Below are 20,161 nucleotides of genomic sequence, written 5' to 3' on the forward strand. Positions count from 1 at the left end.
TAGAATGTACTTCAGTTTATTAGGACCTTGCTATAATGAAAACAGTGAGTGCACCCAGTTTAGATACAAAGAGAAAAGAGGCAATTCTGATAGTAACAGCACTTAGGTGACCAAGCATTTTTTCTCCCCAAGCCCCTTAAAATAGTATAAAACAAGGCAAAGAAATTGGGTGGGTAGGTATAGAGACAGACACTGTTACCCATCTCTGTAACATTCCAGCCTAAGTGACCAGCAGATACTGCTCCCCCACACCCTTTGAGCATAGGCACCTTTCTACTATAGGGTGACTGGCATCTTTCCCTTTTCAGAAGTCAGCTAGGGTCTTAGCCCAGTCAGTTTTAATTGGGGTGGTGGTGGTGGTGGTGGTGGCAGAGAGTAAAAGAAGCCATCCTCTACCAATAACTCACATGTGACTCGTTTCTTTGTTTCTGGTGAGGAAGAACTCAGATTAGGAAGTCAAGGAGATGCCAGGTGTCAATCCCTACGTAGGAATGTCTGTGGAAGGGGTGTGTGTGTGATAGAATTTCTGGAAACTTCTGCCACTCACCCTTACTGAGTTTTTGTTTCTAGCTGTGGAACTTTCAGCCTGTTCATGCACTATAACCAGGCTCACCAAGGAGGGATGAGGGAGGGGGGAGATTCCAGGGACAATCACCTGTAAAGCTATGCAAGTGGTGCAATTTGTGTTCATATGATAGATGGGGAGTCCATGGGCCTGTGATGACTCTTGACAGCCCCATGCACTACTGGCAGTAATAAGCAGGAAAGTGATTTGCACTCTCTCCCTTTGGTTGAATTCTACAGCAGGTAAGTTGCTGACTATGCTTTTTAAAGAACACATCCAGGACAGGTCCTATATCACTGGTTCTCTTCTCTCCCCATCCTATCCCACCCCAAACCAATCCCATTCAAAGGCCTTAGGAATACTCTAGATACATACATCCCAACTCTCACCACCTCCTGCTGTAAGATTTTTTGCTCTCTCCTGTGGAGTGAGTCACTGCAAGCTTTTCCTCTTTTTCTGTTTCTGTTCAAAAGCAGTTTTAGCAGAACCCAAAAGAGATTTAAAAAAACTCTTGTGTCCAGCTGCAGGATGGGTAGAGGCTTTTAAATCAGATTATCTTCCATTATTCCCCAGCTGGAACAGTATCAAGGCATTTGCAAACCATTTTCAGACAAGGCAGGTCTGAATGAGGTCTTCCATGTAAATATCTAATCACAGGTAACACCAAATTTGCCTAATCCTCCCTATTCCTGTTTTGAGGAAGAACTGTGTGAAACTAAGAAGACTTGCATTTGCTAAGAAGTTGCTTGTTGTGTAGTTTTTAAAGGCACATGAAACTTGTCAGAAATAAAGAAGAGGGCAAAACAGCCAGTTGATATAAAAATACCCATCCCAGCAACAATTAGGATGGGGTGCAATCTCCCTCTCCCTTCCCGGCAAAAATATTTTAAAAATCACATATGGAACATCTTGTGAGTTGAATAGAGCAACAGTAGCCAACTACCCTAAGCAACCAGCCCTACAACTCCCAACTTCTGGAAGAATATCTGGCCCTGCCCAAATCCACGCCATCTGCTTCCGAGAAAGAGGGTAGGGTGGGGTAGGTTAGGTTAAGTTGAACCAACAGCTTACTGCCCCTGTTGAGGATGGCCCCATCCAGAAGCCACCAAATGGGAATACAAATTGCAAGTCCAGGCAAGGGCAGAAGACGGTTGGCACCTGAGCCTCAGTCCAGGGAGATACTGCATTACGAATTCAGCTGGTTCAGGAGAGAGTTCAAGTCCAGGTCAACCATAGAGAAGCTGTCCTCGCCAGGAAGGGTCCCCAAAATGCCATTGACAAAGCTGCTGGCTGAGCTGCCTCCGCCGCCACCACCGCTGCCATCACCACCACCAGCCTCCCCTTCAGCCCGCCGCTGGCTCACCAGACGTGTGATGGATTCAGGGTAGGTGAGCAGAGTGCCCTGGTTGTCAGGGAGAGACGTGGGGACATTTCCCTCTGTGAGGAGCTGGCGGAATTCTGCTGTGTTGATGCCTTCCAGGCTGGTGTAGGGTGCGTCATCCAAGATCCCGCTGAGCTCCATGGCTCCCCCGTCCCCTCCCTCAAAGTGAAGGTGCAGGATTGCGTCTGCAATGCTGGTCTCCGCATCTGACTCGGAGGGCTGGACTCTCTGGGACACACCCAAGCCCGAAAGATCTTCCAGGTTGACTGTGCTGAAGCCAGGCTGCATGGTGGCCACTGGAGGAGGGGCATGGCTGGGCCCAGGGAAGGAGAAGCCAGAGGAAGGCTGGCTTGTGGTCTGTGGTTTTGCTAAGGATGGTGGAAGTTGCCCTGGGACTCCCAAGAGCCCTGGAACACCTGTGAGAGGATGGAAGAGATGAAGGCAGATGAAAGGGAACCATCTTGTAAGCTAAGGTAAAAGGAAGCATTACTGGAAAGTGGTGGGGGGAGGGGATAGGCACGTAGCATCACAAGCCTTCCAAGAAGATCAGTCAAGAGGAAGAGGCCAAGTCTGACACAAAAGTTTAAGAGGTGAAATCAAGGAACTTCTTACCGCCAGTGTTGGGCCGAGCTGAGCCATGCTTTGAAACAGCAATGCGGCGTGGAGCACGGGATTCCGGAAGGGTCACTGGTGGGGAGAAAAGTAAGATGTGGGCAGATCAGAAAGCAACCACTTTGAACAACTTAAGAATAAACTAATTATGAATTGCTTATGACAAATAATATTCAATATCTATACCGCCCTTCAGGACAACTTAATGCCCACTCAGAGTGGTTTACAGAGTGTGTTGTTATTATCTTCACAACAGTCACCCTGTGAGGTAGGTGGGGCTGAGAGAGCTCCAGAGAGCTGTGACTGACCCCAAAGTCACCCAGCTGGCCTCAAGTGGAAGAGTGGGGAATCAAACCCAGTTCTCCAGATTTGAGTCCTGCTGTTCTTAACCACTACACCAAATTGGCTCTCAAAATATATTTTGAGAAGACTCTCATTCGCCCCCATTTATGTACTCTAGGGAACTCCATGGTAACTATCCCAGTCCTTTTACATCTCCTTCCACCCAATCCCTCCATTTATTCCAGTTCTACCCACTTCACTTTCACATAACACCTGTTCTTCCTTTCTCTTGCAATATCCCTACCTGCAAAGGGCGTTTTTTGCACAAAGTTCTTGAAGGTCCCAAGCGTTCGTTTACGTTTCTCTTCAATGCGATGGAAGTCACCTACCAAGAAAGTCAATAATCTGCTTTGGAAAGGGACAAAAGTGTATCAACCCAATTTCTAAAATGACAATACTGTTAGGAATTTGAGTCCACCTGGCAAATACACATGGTTGGATTCAAGCGCCCTTACTCCAAATCCTTTAAATGTGTAGCTTGTGAAAGATTCTGTTGCTTTCTGTTCAGATTTTAAATTATTCAATTGTTATATGCGGTACAGCATTTTTTGAAAGCAGTAAAGAGTGCAGATTTTGCCAATTTTTTTTTAAAAGGATACTTGTGGATTTTTAACTACCTGACCAAGATAGCTACCTGCAATTTTTGTACATGCAGTTGCTCTAATGATTATATGTTATTAAACCTGAGATATCTGAGGGTTGCTTGTTATTTGTACTAAGCACTTTGTACATGTTCAGAAGCTCTTCCAGCATGTCACATTTCAGGGCTGGAGCTTTAGTTTGGGGTTAAAATTCCTGCCTCAAGTTGTAGCTAGTCCTACAATAAAAGAATACTATTCCTCCTGCCCAGCTTATTGGATACAGGAATTCCTAACAGTATTTGTTGAATCTCTGCCTGAAAGCCTCCAGCAAGAGAGAATATTCTTCTTCTTAGCCTGGAGGGGGTGGCTAATGCACAAAGGAACGGTGGTACCTTAAATCCTACAGAAGTGGAACTGTGTCTGCAGTAGGAGTACTTGACTCCATACTATCTTCAAAAGTAACCTGACACTGTTCAAAAAAGGGGGTACAATTGTACCCAAGAAACTCCACTTCTACTGGCTTGTAGACCAAATACCTTCATCAGGGAGGTAGCGGAACTCCATGGGGCCACTGACTTCCTTGTCTGATGGGCGGCGCAGCTGCATCTGAACTGTCACAGGCTCACGGAGCGTCTGGTCCATGTAAGGGGGAGTCTTGAAGACGATGGCCACTTGGCGGTGGACATCCGCCTGAGAGAAGGAACCCTTTGCTTCCCAGGAATCCTTGAAAAAGCGGACTTCAATGTCCTCTGAAATTGGGGGTGGGGGTGGGGGAGAGAAGTATTGTATAATCATAAGTGACGATAACGAGAACTGCCAACAGCCAGTTGCTCTCCTTTCCATAAGAAATTGTCTTCTGTTGTGAAACTGGAAGAGATCCCAAAATATTTTGAAGGCATCAGGCCAAAAGGTTCTGGAAAATATGAGAAGTCTCTAGAGAAAGCTTTCTTGCTACGTTGCTTTACTGATCCTTACTAATAAGAATTATTGCTAAGTGTGCAGCACCATCAAATAATTGGATCAATTCTTCCCTCCAGAAGCTTACAGTCTAGATGTTATCAGTGGGAGAGGGAAGAAGGAACATGGGATGAAGATGAGCCAATGCAATGGCATGTACTTGGGCTTCAATTCAGTTGGAGGCAAAGACAACAAAGGGGTTGGGTAACTAGTTTTGTTAAATAAGTAGTATATGTGAAAGATCTTGGGGTAAGAGTGGACTGTAAACTAAATATGAGCAGTCAGTGTGATACAGTGGCAAAAAAGGCCAATTCAATCCTGGGTTGTATCAAAGGGGCCATAGTGTCAAAATCGCAGGAGGTCACAGCCCCTCAATACTGCCTTGGTCAGGCCGCACCTGGAGTATTGTGTGCAGTTCTGGAGGCCTCACTTCAAAAAGGATGTGGACAAAATCGAGATGGTGCAGAGGAGAGCGATGAGGATGATCGGGGGTCTGGAGACTGAGCCCTACGAGGAAAGGCTGAGGGCCTTAGGAATGTTTAGTTTGGAGAAGAGGAGATTGAAGGGGGACATGATTGCTCTCTTTAAATATTTGAAAGGCTGTCATTTGGAGGAGGGCAGGGAGCTGTTCCAGTTGGCAGCAGAGAGTAGGACCCGAAACAATGGGCTTAAATTACATGCCCAAAGGTACTGGCTGGGTATTATTAGAAAGAACTTTTTCACAGTCAGAGTAGTTCAAAAGTGGAATCAGCTGCCTAGGGAGGTGGTGAGCTCCCCTTCACTGACAGTTTTCAAGAAGTGGCTGGACAAACATTTGTCAGAGATGCTTTAAGCTGATCCTGCACTGGGCAGGGGGGGTTTGACTAGATGGTCTGTATGGCCCTTTCCAACTCTATGATAAAAGGTAAGGTCAGAAGAGACAGAGACTACTTCCTGTAGGCTGTGCCTGGCAACCTGCAGGAAAACTGAGGGCAGGAACACAGGGTAGGCTGTGACATCATCTGCACCCCATGTCACTTCTGGGGAAAAAACAGAAGTGATGCAGACTATCTCTAGGAATCGCCATAAACTCTATGATTTCTAGCAATTCCCAGTGCTACCCTATGTCACTTCTGGGTTTTTCCCTGAAGTGACATAGTGGCCCAGACAACAATGCCATTTTTTAAATTTTTATTTTTCTCCAACTGCCACTTGGAGCAGCAGTGCGTAACTATGGGTGCTGGTGGGAGGTCTGCCACCATAGTGGGAGGCTTGGCAGCCCTACCTGTAGGTATTCTGGTTGAGATTTCCAGACAAGTTAGGAAGAAGGGCAGAGTCGATAAGAACCCAAAATGTTGCAACCATACCTTTCTGCACTTTGTCACAAAGAAGGAAAATTTCGTCTCCCCCCAGACAGGTCCCTGAATTACGGTTCACACGGCAGATCTTCAGCTCAGCTGTGTTGGGGGCACCTGGAAAAGGAAATAAAAGAAAGACCTGCATTAGTGACTAGGAAGGAGGAAAAATAATACACATACATACAGGCTGGATTCATATGACAAGAAGCTATTTCAATTCAGTTTCAGTCCTGGTACTGGAATCACCGTGAGAGAGGGAAGAGAGGGAAGATTGAAGGGGTAATCCAACATATCCTTGATTATTACTGAGCCTCTTGGATGCTGTACAAGAGACATTTTGCAGTCAAAACCTTTCTTGGAGACTTACAATTTGTAGTAATGAGGCTCCGCAAGAAAAGGGAAGGAAACTGGACTTGACACAAGATAGGGAGAGCAGGTACACCTTTCCCCTAACTCTTCATGGGCATGAGGGATGCTCTGCTCTCTTGGGCACTTTTCACTGTTGAATTGGTCATGTCCTCCCATTCCAAATTGACACTCACGATTGTCATAGATTGGCTGCGACACAGTCAAGGGCAGCTGAACCAAGTGGCCACTGGCCGTGTCTCGAATCCACACCTGGAAACAGAGCCGAACTGCATTCAGGTCATAGTCTCCTTTTAACTCTTCCACAGCCACTGGCAAAGAAGAAAAGAGAAAGTAAAAGCAGCCTAGTAGACAAGTGAAGGATAACCCTTTCTACTCAGATGCCGCTCCCCCCCCCACTGCAAAAAAGACACCTTGCTCAGCCTATCCCTCTGCCTTACCATTGAAGGGATTGTTATTTGTTTCAATCCGCTTTGCCACGGCTTTGTCCAGGTCTCGTTTCCGCACACACTGGATCCCCAAGTTCTGGAAGCTGGAAAGGACACATGAGCAGTGGGGGTTAGGGGATGGAAGAGGAGTATGCAATTATTTTTTAAAAAGCAGGTATAAAAGAGGAAGAGGATGGAAGGGGGGGAGGAGGGAGAGAGGAGGAGGAAGACAGAGAATGAGACAGAGAAGCACCCACATAAATACCTATCGGGCAGATCCCTTCTCATTCAGGGAATCCAGCTCACCTTCCTATTTATTTAATATATTTCTTTCTCTCCCTCCAAAGAGCTCATGGCAGTATATGTGGTTCTCTTCTCCTCCATTTATCTTCAAAACAAACCCTACGAGGTAGGTCATGCCAACTGGTGTGAAGTCACCCAAGTGAATGGGTATTTGAAAAGGGATATTCCTAGTCTGACAAGGTGACCACTATGCCATGGTCTTCCAGAAAGACAACTTGAAGCTGGTTTAAACGGAGTTGGACCACCGTTCTATCAAGTTCAGCACCGTCTACTCTGAACTGGCAGTGGCTCTCTGGAACATCAGGTAGAAGCTTTTCACATCACTGACTAGGTGAGCCTTCTGACTGGAGAGGCCGGGGACTGAACCCAGGACCTTCTGTGCACCAAGCAGATGACCTATCCCTGAGCCATGGCCACACAGCTACAGCCACACAGCAAGGACTCTCTCCTTGCACCTGCTGACCTGTGGATGGAGCGCTCCGGTGCCAGCTCTGCCTCGTAGAAGCCCTCTTTGCAGTCTTTTCCCACCAGGTCATGGGGGTGGGGCCGGTGGGGAGCTTCCTTGGTCACCAGGGAGATGCGGACTTTGCCTGGACCCACGTAATTATGGATCTACAAAGGCGGGGAGGAGACGGAGACGGAAACTGTTAATGCACATCTGGTCTTCCAGACTCCCTTTATCTGTTTTGCCACAACGAATGCTGCACTGGCAGTCCCCTTCTCATCAAAACAACTAACCTCAGGGCATCCTCATGACCCTTCTCCCCCCGCTCCCAATCTGGTTTTTGCTCCCCCGCTTCCTTTTGTGCACCCCCATTGTAGAAAAAGAAACCACGTGGTATTTTGGGGGGAAATGAAAGAATTTTTATCTTACAGCTTCCTAAGAAAAGAACATTTAAAATGTCTGTTTCTTAAACTGCACCAGCTTGTATACTGGGGCTGGCATAGAGCAACAGTTAAGACCACAACTCTGAGCAGGAGATCCCTGGTGGAAGTCTCCACTCAACCACAACCAAATCGCTCTAGATAGGGATAACAATACTGATCTACCTTGGTCTTGCAAGGTGCAAGGGATACTGAGACAACATATACAAGATAATCTGAGCTCATAGAGTATTTCTCCACCATAGTTATTGCCTTAATATAGGGAAAATTAGTGCCATGCCCAGCTTTGAAATGCCCAGCAGTCACCACATAATGATGCATAAAACAGACATTACTTACTTGCCTGCATCATGTTTTACTGACTCCCAATACACCCCAACTGATGGTTTAAACTTTTTTAAATTGTTAGGTAAGGACTGGAGGGGGCCAATACTCCCACTTTTAGAAAATCAGTGGTGCATACAAATGCTTACTCGGACTGTGGATGGTGTCCGTCAACATGCCATCTCTTTCAGTGGGGAGGCACACAACAAGAACATGCTCATTTTGCTACAACTTATACTCAAACATTTTTAAAAAGCGTAACTCCGTGGATCAAGACGATTTTTCTGACCAACAGTGTGGGATGGAAAACCAGTTGTCAACATTGTTCTCAATTACGTCACGTATCTCCAGTTTCCTATCCATCTGAATATTTAGTGAATATGAAAGCACTTGCTCCAACACTTAAAACTAAGAATAAATTAAATAAATAAAACTAAATAAATTAAAACTAAGAAAACTAACTATAAATTCCATGTAAGCTAACTGCCAAGTATGGTCACTTCTCCCAGCTTGGCTGGAAAATGGGTACAAAGGTAGTACTTCAGCATTTATAAGGAAATCTAAACCAACAACAACATTTGATTTATATACCACCCTTCAGGACAACACCCACTCAGAGCAGTTTACAAAGTGTGTTATTATTATCTCCACAACAATCACCTTGTGAGGTGGGTGGGGCTGAGAGAGCTCTAAAAGAGCTGTGACTGACCCAAGGTCCCCAGCTGGCTTCAAGTGGAGGGGAATCAAACCCAGTTCTTCAGATTAGAGACCTGCTGTTCTTAACCACTAAACCAAACTGGCTCTCCATTTCTGTCTATTTCTCCAGTGACCTTCAGTGTATATTTATTCATACCCTACTGTCATGGAACCCAAGGTGGTGTACATGAGGGGCTTCCCAAGAGTCCTTCCATCCAGGCACTCATCAGACACACACCTGCTTAGCTCCAACAAGGCCGCCATACCACATGCCCTCTGGCCTAGAAATTGAGGGAGCATCTATTGCAGTATCTTGCCGCATGAGTTCAGCCATTCTAATAGCTTCCAAGCAGTGAGTTTGCTCTGGGTATGGAACCGGCCCAATGTCATCGTTTCCCCCCTTGCATTTCCCTACCAAAAGGGCTGCTGTCTTTGGCTTAGACCTCTAGGATTCAACGCCATTTGTTAGCACCAGTGATTTCCCATCTGCCTTTTGAGTTACTGTGTTTGGTATACCAGCCAAGGCATGGTGACTGTGGCCTAAAAAACATACTTGCGCCATGTGGAGATGGGCTTGGGCTGCCTGATATCATCAGGGTGTCACCACTTGTTGATCAGAGCCTTCTGTACATAGGCAATGTATTGACAGGAGAATATTGTGACTGGCAGGTGCCTAGTAAATGTGGGTGTGGCTGTCATGGGTGCCATGCAAATTCTTTTCTGCTACTCTAATTTGTTTTGACTTTGTTGCTAGAAGAACACGGAAAGGATCCAATAGTTATTCCTGCAAATGTTAAGACACAGCAGTAGCCATTTTGGTGTTGGACTACTGTATTGGTCTACTTGTTGGACAATAAGTAGATCTTTGCATAATGAAGTATTTTCAAGCAGAAAGGCTAATATAAACAAAATAGGAAGACTACAGGCAAAACACTGCTGATTCATTCAAGTCAATGTAAGAAACAGCTTTAGCCCTGCACACCAGCCACTCTTTTCCTCAAGACTCCTTCAACCACCTTTCCTGCTGCTCAGTCTGTTACTGTACTGCACCAGCCCTTCAACCAAGTTGTTTCTGAGCTTCCTGCTTCTTAACTTGCCTGTCCTAGAACCACTTCCCCTCAGCCAGCCTCTTAAAGCTACCTGTGTCCATAGTGTGAGATTTTAATCCAAGCCCAACCGACATTCTAACATCTTTCTTCCTGGAGAAGTGGAATGTTGATGAACATTCCATGTCACCATATCAGCTCAGCCAATCAGGCACAAGACAATATTGATAAAAAATATTCCAAAACTTCCTTTAACATTCTTTTTCATGGGAAAAGTCGCCTTGATAAAAACTGATCCCACCTCAAAGCTAGAAACACTTCCAGAAATCTTGAAGGACCATAATTGATTTGGCAGTGGTAAACAATGCTCTGAGCACACCTAGGCACACCTACTGTAACATGTGTTACTTTGGGCTGCCTTTGAAGACTGTCCTTAAACTAATTTGAAAAGTTGCAGCCAGTCTATTATCAGGGGCTGGACAGAGAGATCGTATCATTTTTTTGCTGAAAGATCTCTATTGGCTGCTTGTCTCTTTTCAAGCACAATGGAAAGTGCTGGTTCTTACAGTTAAGCCCCTAACATTATGGGCTTGGAAGGGTATAACTCTGCTTGGAATGGCACTGTAAATGGCTTATGGTCTAGGTACCTGAAGGGTTTCCGCTTCCAATACTGTTGGCCTGCCACTTAAAGTCTTCCTCCCAAGCTGGGCTCTTTTGAGCCTTCAGCTGCAGATGTGAGGTGGGCAGCCACCAGAGACAGGGATCAGTCAGTCAAAAGATCTCCCACGGAGGAAATTAACAAGCTTTACACAGTTAAAGTGCACCATGCAGAAAAACAGTATAATTCACAGTAATCATTCAAAATCCAATAAGGTATTAAAGTGCAAAGTGCCAATTGGTCAGTAAATATAGTAATATATAGAACATACATACAATTCACAATCAGTTAATAAATATATACAAAAAGTTCACCTCCATGGTGCACTTTAACTGTAAAGTTTGTTAATTGTCAATTTCCTCTGCGGGAGGTCTTTTGATATCTCCACAGGTCGGCAGTTCCGTGGAGCCCCTCTTTAATTTAAGGGATCAGTCAGTGGCAGCAGTTTGCCCTTGGAATGTCTTCCACAATGGCTTGCTCAGTGCCTACCTTACTGCCTTTTAGATCCCAGCCCAAAACATTTCTGTTCATCCAGAATTTTAACAGAAATTTTATCCCATCATTTTGCTGTCTTCATTTTATGATCTTTGTGGATCCTGCTGCTTGAAGTTTTACAGCTTGCTTTTATGTTTGGAGGACTGTTTTAAGCCATTGGTTTTGCAGATGGTTTTACTGCTGCAGGATTCATTTTATTGATTTATTGTTTTATTCTTTTTGTTTACCACCTGGAGAAGTATCTGGATAGGCAGCATACTGAGCTTTTCAATAAACAAGATAAAACAATGTTCTTGAAAGCCTACAGTCTTCTCTGCTGGCTCTACACTGCCCCAGCAACAGGTGCAAGAACTCCTCACTCCTCAAGGGACACCTGTTCCTAAAAATGCTATGGAGCTGACCTTGATGGTAGGGTGCGTCTTCGTGGTGTCCGTACTGCGTTCCCCAGGAATGGAGCCGGCCAAACGTCCTTCACACTGGTAACGGAAACGCATGCCACGCTGCTTGGGCTGCTCAATGATCTCCACAAAAGGAGTGCTGCTGGGGGCAGGATCTTAAAGGGAGGCAGAAAAGAAGGTGTGTTAATATCAGCGAGAAACACACACACCAGCAAAAACCAGGAGCACATAGCAATCCTTCACTGTCAAGTATGTATCTGAGAGTGGCAGAGTCGACTAGTAATTTCCAGGAGCTCAATTCTGTACTGGTCCCATTTTATCCTCACAACAACCCTGTAAGGCTTATTTAAAATGTAGGTCACCTAATAAGCTTCATGGAAAAGTGCAGATTTTGAACCTGGGTCTCCAGAGTCTTACACCAGCCTCTATACCAACCACACGTCTGAAATAACTTGGGTTTCATGCGGATTTAAGCTTCTAGTCAGAGACACGTGTAATTTCTTCTTTAAAAAATTAATTTCAGGGGCTCACATTTGCTCTAGAAATTGTGCCTTGAAAACCTCAGGTCCAAAAGGGCAGCATCTGTTTCCACTGGCAACGTTCACATTGCTATCCATTTGTTAAGAAAACCAAAGAAAAGTCACCCCGCTTATTGTGAAGAGGTATACGTTGCCAACCCCCCCCCTACAGTATTTAGAGTGGAATTTGCAAAGTATTACTGAGGATTTGCAGAGCGCTTTCTTTCACCGAGCTCAACTAGCTACCGCCCATTCATAACTGAGCTTAGAAAACATGCTTTGGAGTTGGGGGAGAAGAGGCAGGAAGTCCACCTAGGCTTGAATCTTGACTTTTTACTTTGAGGAAGGGGGAAAGCCACTATTTACTCCCCAAGCATTCCAAGATCATTTGCTCATGCGTGTTTTGCTTTCAGAGCATACACAGTAGAAGAAAAGTAGTCTCTCTTTTCCCTTGACATCCTTCAGAAATGCAGTCAGCCGAAATAGGAATTGCAACAAGGGACTTTCCCTCCCAAACAGACTGCCTGGCAGCTCTTTGTCTAGGCAGGAAAAAGGAGGCACCAATTCACACTCTCTCACTCCCCTTCTGCTCCCCCACCCCATTCTCTACATAATGGACTCTGTATAATACAGTCCATAGTCTGACCACCACCTTCTCCAATAGCCAATTCTTTCCCCCCTTCTGGGGATTTCCCCAACCCAGCTTTGAGGCAATACTGGAAATTTTTCACCCCGTGCTGAAGTCACCGTCACAGCAGAGTCCAGCCAAGATCCTCTACTGCTGGCAAGAGCCAATTCACTTCCTCTGGGACATCCCTAATGCCTTGTCTCCACCTGTTTTGCTTCGCCTGGCAGAAGAAGCCATTCCTGCATCGCCCTTGTCAGCTGGATTCCTTTGCCTAGCTAAAAAATGCAGGGCGGAAGAAGCCAGAGAGAAAGAGAGCGCTAAACTCTCTCACAGCAAGGGGGAATCCCCTTGGCAGGGAGCGGCATATATCTGGATCCAAATACACAACTACTGCAGCATCAACGATCTTAACTTCCCTAGACAGGGAATGTGACACAGTGAAACACCAAATACCATGGTTTTTCCAGCTGCTCCATCCAGGATCAACGTACTTAGATTTTTTTTTAGCTGAACAGGTACCAAGAAGCTTGCAGCCAGAAAACCTGCCAGTTGGTTCAGATCAAAATGTCCAAGCCCCACTCCCAAGTGCCTCTGTTCTCATTACAGCTCTGCAGTCTCCCTCTGCCCTCTGGGTTCCCTAATCTGCAACTTCCCTTAACTTGTGGGACCTCTTCCTAGTCACCAGATTACCTCACAAGACTCCTTTTATAACAACCTACTCTCTCTCTCAGAGAAGCTTGGCAGAGACAGCAAACGTTTTGAAAGCCTGGTTCCCTGAACTGCTGGAATGTTGCTGAATGTTCCATGTTATCACTCTAGCTCTGCCAATCAGTGTCCAATGCTTCAGCTCACAAGTGCAATAGAATCTAACAGCCATATCTCTACTGTTTATCTAGCGTATTTGCCTAGTTCTAAAGGCCTGAAACCAGAGATTTGGTTGGCTCACGATGTCCTTTCCAACTCTTGGCCTCACCTCCCTCCCCTTTCAATGCCTGAGCCAGGCTTCCCCAGCCTATGAGTTCCCACGGAGTAAGAGGCCCCTCTGCCTGCAAACCAGGATTTCATCTGATTTGACATTTTTTTTCTCTGGCCCAACAAAGGCTGGCTACCTTTATCAGCACAATGGCAATCAGAAATACAGAGCAGACCCTTCCTTTGGGCACAGAGCAGAGGTCTCTGGGGGAAATAGCTGTGAATTTCCTGCATTGTGCAGGGGGTAGACTAGATGACCCTAGGGATCTCTTTCAGCTCTATGTTTCTATGGATAGCTTTCTCTTTTATAGCAACTTTGGGGGGGGGGGTGCCAGAAGTCTGCAAGAAGATCTCTGTCCAACATAGGGCGTTCTCATTAGCCAAGCGCTGGTCTTAGACCGTATTAATAAACTACTGAAGTCTGCAAGGAGGAGAACCCTTTCGGCACAATCTCAGAACTCTTGTTTATGTATTTATTACTGCTTATTTATTTATTACTGTTTATTTATTACTGCTTTATATGTTCCCGGTTCACACTAAGTTTCACTGCCCACCAATACTCTTGCCAGTGTCTTTAAAGGTTTCCAAAAGATGCTTGGGTTGTAACACCAGCAAGCATAGAGGAAGGGAGCTTTGCAATCCCAAAGCAGATGCCAGAAGCATTTTGAGCACCTTTATTTTGATAGAATCATCTAGAGCAAAGAGTTTGGGGTGGGAAACAACCAGGGGCCCCCACTGCCTCTCCTCAAGAGTAGAGGCAGTTGTTTCATGCAAACAGATACCTGAGAAGCAAAACGTATGCATTTCTGCTGTGGAGATCATACAAAGAAACCAGGATTCTCTTGGCATACATTCTAAGCCTGGATATGTGTGTACTTATGCTTAGAAAAAAAAATCCTGGGCAAACCAGGCTTTATTTCGGCTAAATTTTAAAAAGTAGCAAAAATCACATTTAGCTGTAAAAATATAGTATGAAGGAACAGAGTATATGAAGAGGGGATAGGCATGTATCCAACAATCTGTGGATCTCGTAGAGTGGGAATTTTCTGCTTCTGCACCTACTGTACCTGCCCCCCCCCCGCAATTTTCTTCTAGGGATGAAGCAAACCTTTAGGAAACCAAGTGAGAGAGGGGCATCAGCAGAAATCTCCACCATCGCCACCCATTCTGAAGGCTTAAGTGTCTTTACATGATGCAAGCCATATTTTATTTATTTATTATTTATGTCATTTATAGTCTACCTTTCTCACTGAGACTCAAGGCAGATTACGGTGTGAGATTACTACAGTCAGTATCAAGGACATTTCCATAAACCGTGCCATAGGGTAAATAGATACAAGTTCACCAAGACACAGCATTATTAGGAATCCAGTACAACAGTGGTGAGGTCTCCTAATTAGTTTAGATGGGGGACCTATGCATAGTGCATTACACCAGTTTTTTTAAAAAAAAATTCCCAACTGAAGATCATTATAGCAATCTACATCAGGTTTTCTGAATACCTAGCTTTCATTTAAAAAACCCTTAACTCTCTAGCCCCCATTACTACAGAGATATAAGTGGAAAGGTATATCTCCACAGTAAAAGGAGACAGACACATTTTAGAAAATATGAAAGCTGGGAACTCAGAATCTGGTACTGTCAGTCCTCGGCAAGCAAATCCCCAAGTTCTCCACAGCAACCACACAGGTGAATTGGTTGAAGTAACTTATTAGAGATCTATCAGGTTCAAGGTGCTCAGACAGTAGAATTGGCAGAAGTGACGTACTGAGGGAAAGCATGGTTATTTTTTATTTATTTATTTTCAATTTATATTCCGCCCTCCCCACATTTCCAGCGGGCTCAGGGCGGATTACAGAAACATAGTTAAAATATGTAAAACGATTATTATAAATTAGTTATAGGTTAATGTCCCGCCCCCAGGTTAGTGGCCCATTGAAATTCTGGCACAAATGCCAGGGACAAAAAGTATCAGAGTTTAGACTACGATAAGCAACAATAGCACACTGGGAATTAAATCATCCCTGTTCTTAGAGAAGATACAATTCAGACTAGCTGCATCTGGCTTCAAGGCCGTTGGCTACAGAAGTGAAAGTGTTTAACTTCAAAGCAGAGATAACACACTGAACTTCCAAATAACAGGCATTGAAAGGTACTCAGAACTCTGCATAGTGTCAGAGGATTAATAGGTTGCCCATAACATACACATGGCATGTACTGCAGGCAGGCATATATGATTGTAATAATTGTATAATAATATTCAGTTACGGATTTAAAAAACAAAACTCCTCCCTCCACTGACAGGGAGGCAAATGGCCACCTCATGGTCAAGGAAAATGGATGCTGTGTGGGAGGGACCAGGACAATCCATACTTTTCAACCTACATGGCAGCCACCTGGGCTTTGCTGTGATCTCTTCCAGAACTTCAAAACAAAGTAGATTGAGGAAAGATCAGGAAAAAAGCTGTGGAAAATCTGCGAGGTGCACAAAAGTACCACAATAGTGTGCAGAAGTGAGGGAACACCTGGTGCTGAATGGCACTGAACCTAAGGCAAACAGCCTATGTGGAGGAAGTCCTTGTTAGCCTTCCCCAGGGGTAAATATAGCTGCGAACAGAAAGTGAGGAAGAGCGCAGATGAACAGCCAGAGAAAGCTGGGCAGCAACCCTAAAGGCTTTCTTTGCCTATCTCCAGGAGAGCTTCCATAACAATGACCCTGAATCTTCATTTCAGGTGCCAAGACCTTTCCCTGCAAATGCACGCACCTGGGTCAAGGTCATGTAATGAATCTTTGTCCCTAACTCCATCATACTAGTTAGTAGTATTCTGGGATAAGCAGGGAAAACAAAAATCGTAGATGATGCCAGTGTTCCCTGATCACAATTAGGAATTTTCAATAATTTTATTAGAGTGCCGTTTTGCCACAGAAGAGCCCCTCCCCCACTATCAACAGCATATTCCCTTGTTTACCACATTGGCCAAATCTTACCTATCATTACCACACTCTCCCCTTAAAAAAAATTAAGAACAAAACACAAAGTGGAAAAGAATACATGAATAACAATACCTCATATTGTTATCATTACAACACAGGAAAAAAGCCCCGATGAGGAGTAGCTGATAGGGTGTTAAATTAGGATCTGGGAGATCCCAGTTTGAATCCTCCACTCTGCCATGGAGGCTTGTTGGGTGGTCTTGGGGCAATCACACACACTCAGCTTAATCTATTTCACATGGTTGTGGTAACTATAAAATGGAGAAGGAAAGAATGGTGTTGTAAGCCCCTTTGGGTCCCCATTGGGGAAAAAGCGGGGTATAAATATCTAAATAAATAAATAAATAAATAATGCACGTGACTGCACATTGTCCTAGTATTTATTATTTGGAATTTATTATTCCAAAGAACCACCAAACAGGACCCTCTCTCAACAGTTTCCACATCAAGGCAACATCCCACAACTTTCCATATTGTTCAAATTCTTGAAATCACTTTCTTGTCCAGATTCTACTAATTTTGATACCTTGTTTGAGGTCCTTAACTTTATAAATCAATAGCCAAGTGGCCCTGATCTGTTGATACTTAAATCCAGGGACTGGATCTATGAACAGACAAGAGATCTTCTTACACACCTGAAAAATGCCTCAAGTTTTCAGAAAAAACATGAAATCCAACCTCTCCTTGGGGCTAAACCCCCTCCAAATAGCTGTTGCTAGGCAACCAAAACAGTTTAGCCAGCATTCCAGGGTTGGTTTTTGTCAGGAAAAGGCATGGGGAGGGAGCAGGGCTATTTCCAGGGCTGTTTTGGCCTTTGATGGAGGACTGATTGGGGTCAGGCCCACCAGCAACCATAGGATGACTTGATACTATATGACCTGGATGATTCATCCAGGCTTAGCTGCTTGCTGCTGTTCAACATAGCCCACCTACTCCCAAAATGTAGTGATAAGAGTTTCAAAGCAGGATCTGGGAGACCCAGGTTTGAATCACCACTCTGCTGCGGAAGCTCACTGGGTGACTTTGATCCAGTCATACACTCACAGCCTAATCTACCTCTCAGGGTTGTTGTGAGGATAATCTGGAGGCAAGAAGAATGATGTAAGCTGCTTTAGGTCCCCATTGGGGAGAAAAGCAGTATATAAATGAAGTAAATATAAATGAAGATGGGGGACAGATAAAAGGTAAATTGATTATAAGATTTGAAGGAAAGGACATAGAGAAAGGTAAGCACATGGAGGCTGCCAAGAGGATGGAAAGAGAAAATAGTGTGAAGAAGGGGATACAGAGAAAAGAGAAGTACTCCCTGCAAGTCCTTGCAGGTTCCCTACCATGTAACTGTGCCTGGCTCAGCTGGCACCATGCAACTGAGCCATAGGGGAGAGGCTGCAAGGGAGGGAAAGGGAAGGGGAAGACCGTGGCAGACAAAGGTGGGTGGGAAGAAGAAAAAGAGCAGGAAAACAAGGAGAGGTTATGGGGAGCAGGGAAGGGAAAGATGACCTAGTGAAGGAGGGGGAAATGAGATGTCTTGTATACCTTATTTCTGATTTGAGTTCCATTTGACGTCTCCCTTTCCCCACCAAATCGCAGTTAACTTATTGTGACCCCATAGAGCTTTTAAGGCAAGAGCCGTTCACAGGGGGTTTGCCATTGCTTGCCTCTGAGCAGCAACCCTGGCTTTCCTTGGTGGTGTCCCATCCAAGTACCAACCCAGTCTGACCCTGCTTAGCTTCCAAGATCAAGCTTGCATGGGCTAGCCAAGTCAGGGCAGTTGGCTTATCTAGATATTCCCTTTTAAATATATACTTATTTATGCACAAATACACACATTTATGCACACATGCACAAATACTGTCAGTGACTTTTGATACCATTAACCAATGGTCTCCTTCTGGTCTGCCTTTCCGGGAGGTTCTGTTTTGCAGTGGTTTCAAGTCCTACCTAGAAAGTCGGTTTCAGAAGGCCGTGCTGAGGGACTGCTGCTCAGTCAGCACCTGCCTTTGGCATCTGCCCTACGGACTCCCAAAAATGTTCATACTTTTTAACATCTACATGAAACAGCTGGGTTAAGTCATTTAGAGATTTGGGCTGGGTTGCCACCAAAATTCAGGTGAGACTTAACTTTATCGCTTACTTCGATGCTAGGGAAGCTGTAGAAACCCTGAATCAGTACCTGGAGGCATTTTCGCCATGGATGTGGGCTAATAAGGTAACAATCCTGACAGGTATGTGCAAGCACTGACTTGGGATGTAACGTGTCTTCAGTACTAGATGGAGTTGCACTCCCCCAAAAGGAACAAGTCCATACCTAGGGGCTGCTGCTGGTCCAGGCCTGCTGCTGGGTAACTTTACTTAGTACAGAATGCTGCAGCTAGGATGTTCACTGGAATGCATTTTAAGGACCACACTGCATCTTGGTCCATCTACATGGGCTCCCACTTTGTTTCCAGGCCCAATTTAAGGTTCTGATGCTGACCTTTAAAGCCCTGTATGATTTGAGGCTAAAATCCCTGAAGGACCACCTAGTCTCATAAGAACCTACCTGACCTCTACAGGTACCATTTGAGGCCTTGTTCAGGTGCCTCCACATTCTGAGGTTAGACGGGTGGCAACCCAAGAAAGGGTAGTGCCAAAATTACAGAAATCCTTCCGCAGGAATTTCCCCTTCTATCATTGTCCTATTCCCTTCTAGTCTTCTATCACCAGGCAAAGACTTTTGGTTTCATCTGCTGTTCCCTCAATGGTCTCTCCATTGCTGTCCTAGGTTTTAATCATTGTTTGTGTTTTTACACAGATATTTTAGTTTTTGTTTTCATTGGTTTGCTGATCTGTTTTTATAATGTTCTGTTTTTAACTGTTAAGTCTCCTTGATGACCCTGACTGGGCAGAAAGGCAGACTATAAGTTCTGTAAATAAATAAGTACACACGCACACAAATACACATGAAAACAAAATTAAAAACTGCTAATGTATATTATTATTTATTGTTCCAATGCACCACAAACACCACTCATTTTCAACTGGGTTATTACTCATTTAACTTCATCTTCTTCACTGATAAGTTAAATTCAGCATCAGTGCAATTTCCTACATCTTTCTAAGTATCAATCTGAAATAAGAGGTTATGTTTTTCCCCAATAAGAAACTAGACTTAAACGGGCTGCTATACTTAAATCCAACATAATTTCCAGATCCTCCTCATAAGACCTTACAATTCATCCAAAGATGTCATTGCCATGATTAATTCCAAAATTTCTTACCCATATCTTCTCTATTCTTGAACACTGCCAAAATAAACAGGTAAAAAAGTTCTCTGCATATTTCTTTACTACTTGTGTTATGACGGCACTTCACTTATCGCTGACATGAAGGTCACTACTTTGAATTCTCTCCCTCTCTCTGGCCAAATGTTACACGCTGAAGTCCCATTTTTATTGATGGCAACATATAAACAATACATCTCATGTTCATTCAGATAATTTTTGAAGCAAGTGACTGATTTTAGGACAGAAACTGGATTACAGCCCAACAAAAAGTTATTTATTGAAGTATTTACATGCCTCCTTTCTGATGGTTGCTGGAAAATCAAGCCAAACGGAGCCATTAGAATCACAGAACAGTCCGCTCGTAAGAAACAGTAACAATTAACAGTTTTAAAATAAACTTAATTTTAA

The 20,161-nt window shown here is 44.4% G+C and overlaps 1 protein-coding gene across 1 annotated transcript in view; it reads right to left on the reverse strand.

Annotated features, from left to right (window-relative positions):
• The window catches only part of RELA (RELA proto-oncogene, NF-kB subunit), a 33,330-nt gene continuing 13,169 nt past the window's right edge, over nucleotides 1-20,161 (reverse strand). Inside the window, exons 3-11 of the mRNA XM_054989705.1 lie at nucleotides 11,378-11,529; nucleotides 7,336-7,484; nucleotides 6,582-6,673; nucleotides 6,318-6,452; nucleotides 5,785-5,889; nucleotides 4,018-4,230; nucleotides 3,145-3,225; nucleotides 2,559-2,633; nucleotides 1-2,362 (exon numbers count right to left, since the gene is read on the reverse strand). Coding sequence (XP_054845680.1) covers nucleotides 1,752-2,362; nucleotides 2,559-2,633; nucleotides 3,145-3,225; nucleotides 4,018-4,230; nucleotides 5,785-5,889; nucleotides 6,318-6,452; nucleotides 6,582-6,673; nucleotides 7,336-7,484; nucleotides 11,378-11,529 — 1,613 coding nt within the window. The 3' untranslated portion in view covers nucleotides 1-1,751. The remainder of the gene's footprint in view (nucleotides 2,363-2,558; nucleotides 2,634-3,144; nucleotides 3,226-4,017; nucleotides 4,231-5,784; nucleotides 5,890-6,317; nucleotides 6,453-6,581; nucleotides 6,674-7,335; nucleotides 7,485-11,377; nucleotides 11,530-20,161) is intronic.

Source organism: Eublepharis macularius, chromosome 1, assembly GCF_028583425.1.
Source record: "Eublepharis macularius isolate TG4126 chromosome 1, MPM_Emac_v1.0, whole genome shotgun sequence".
Taxonomy (NCBI): domain Eukaryota; kingdom Metazoa; phylum Chordata; class Lepidosauria; order Squamata; family Eublepharidae; genus Eublepharis; species Eublepharis macularius.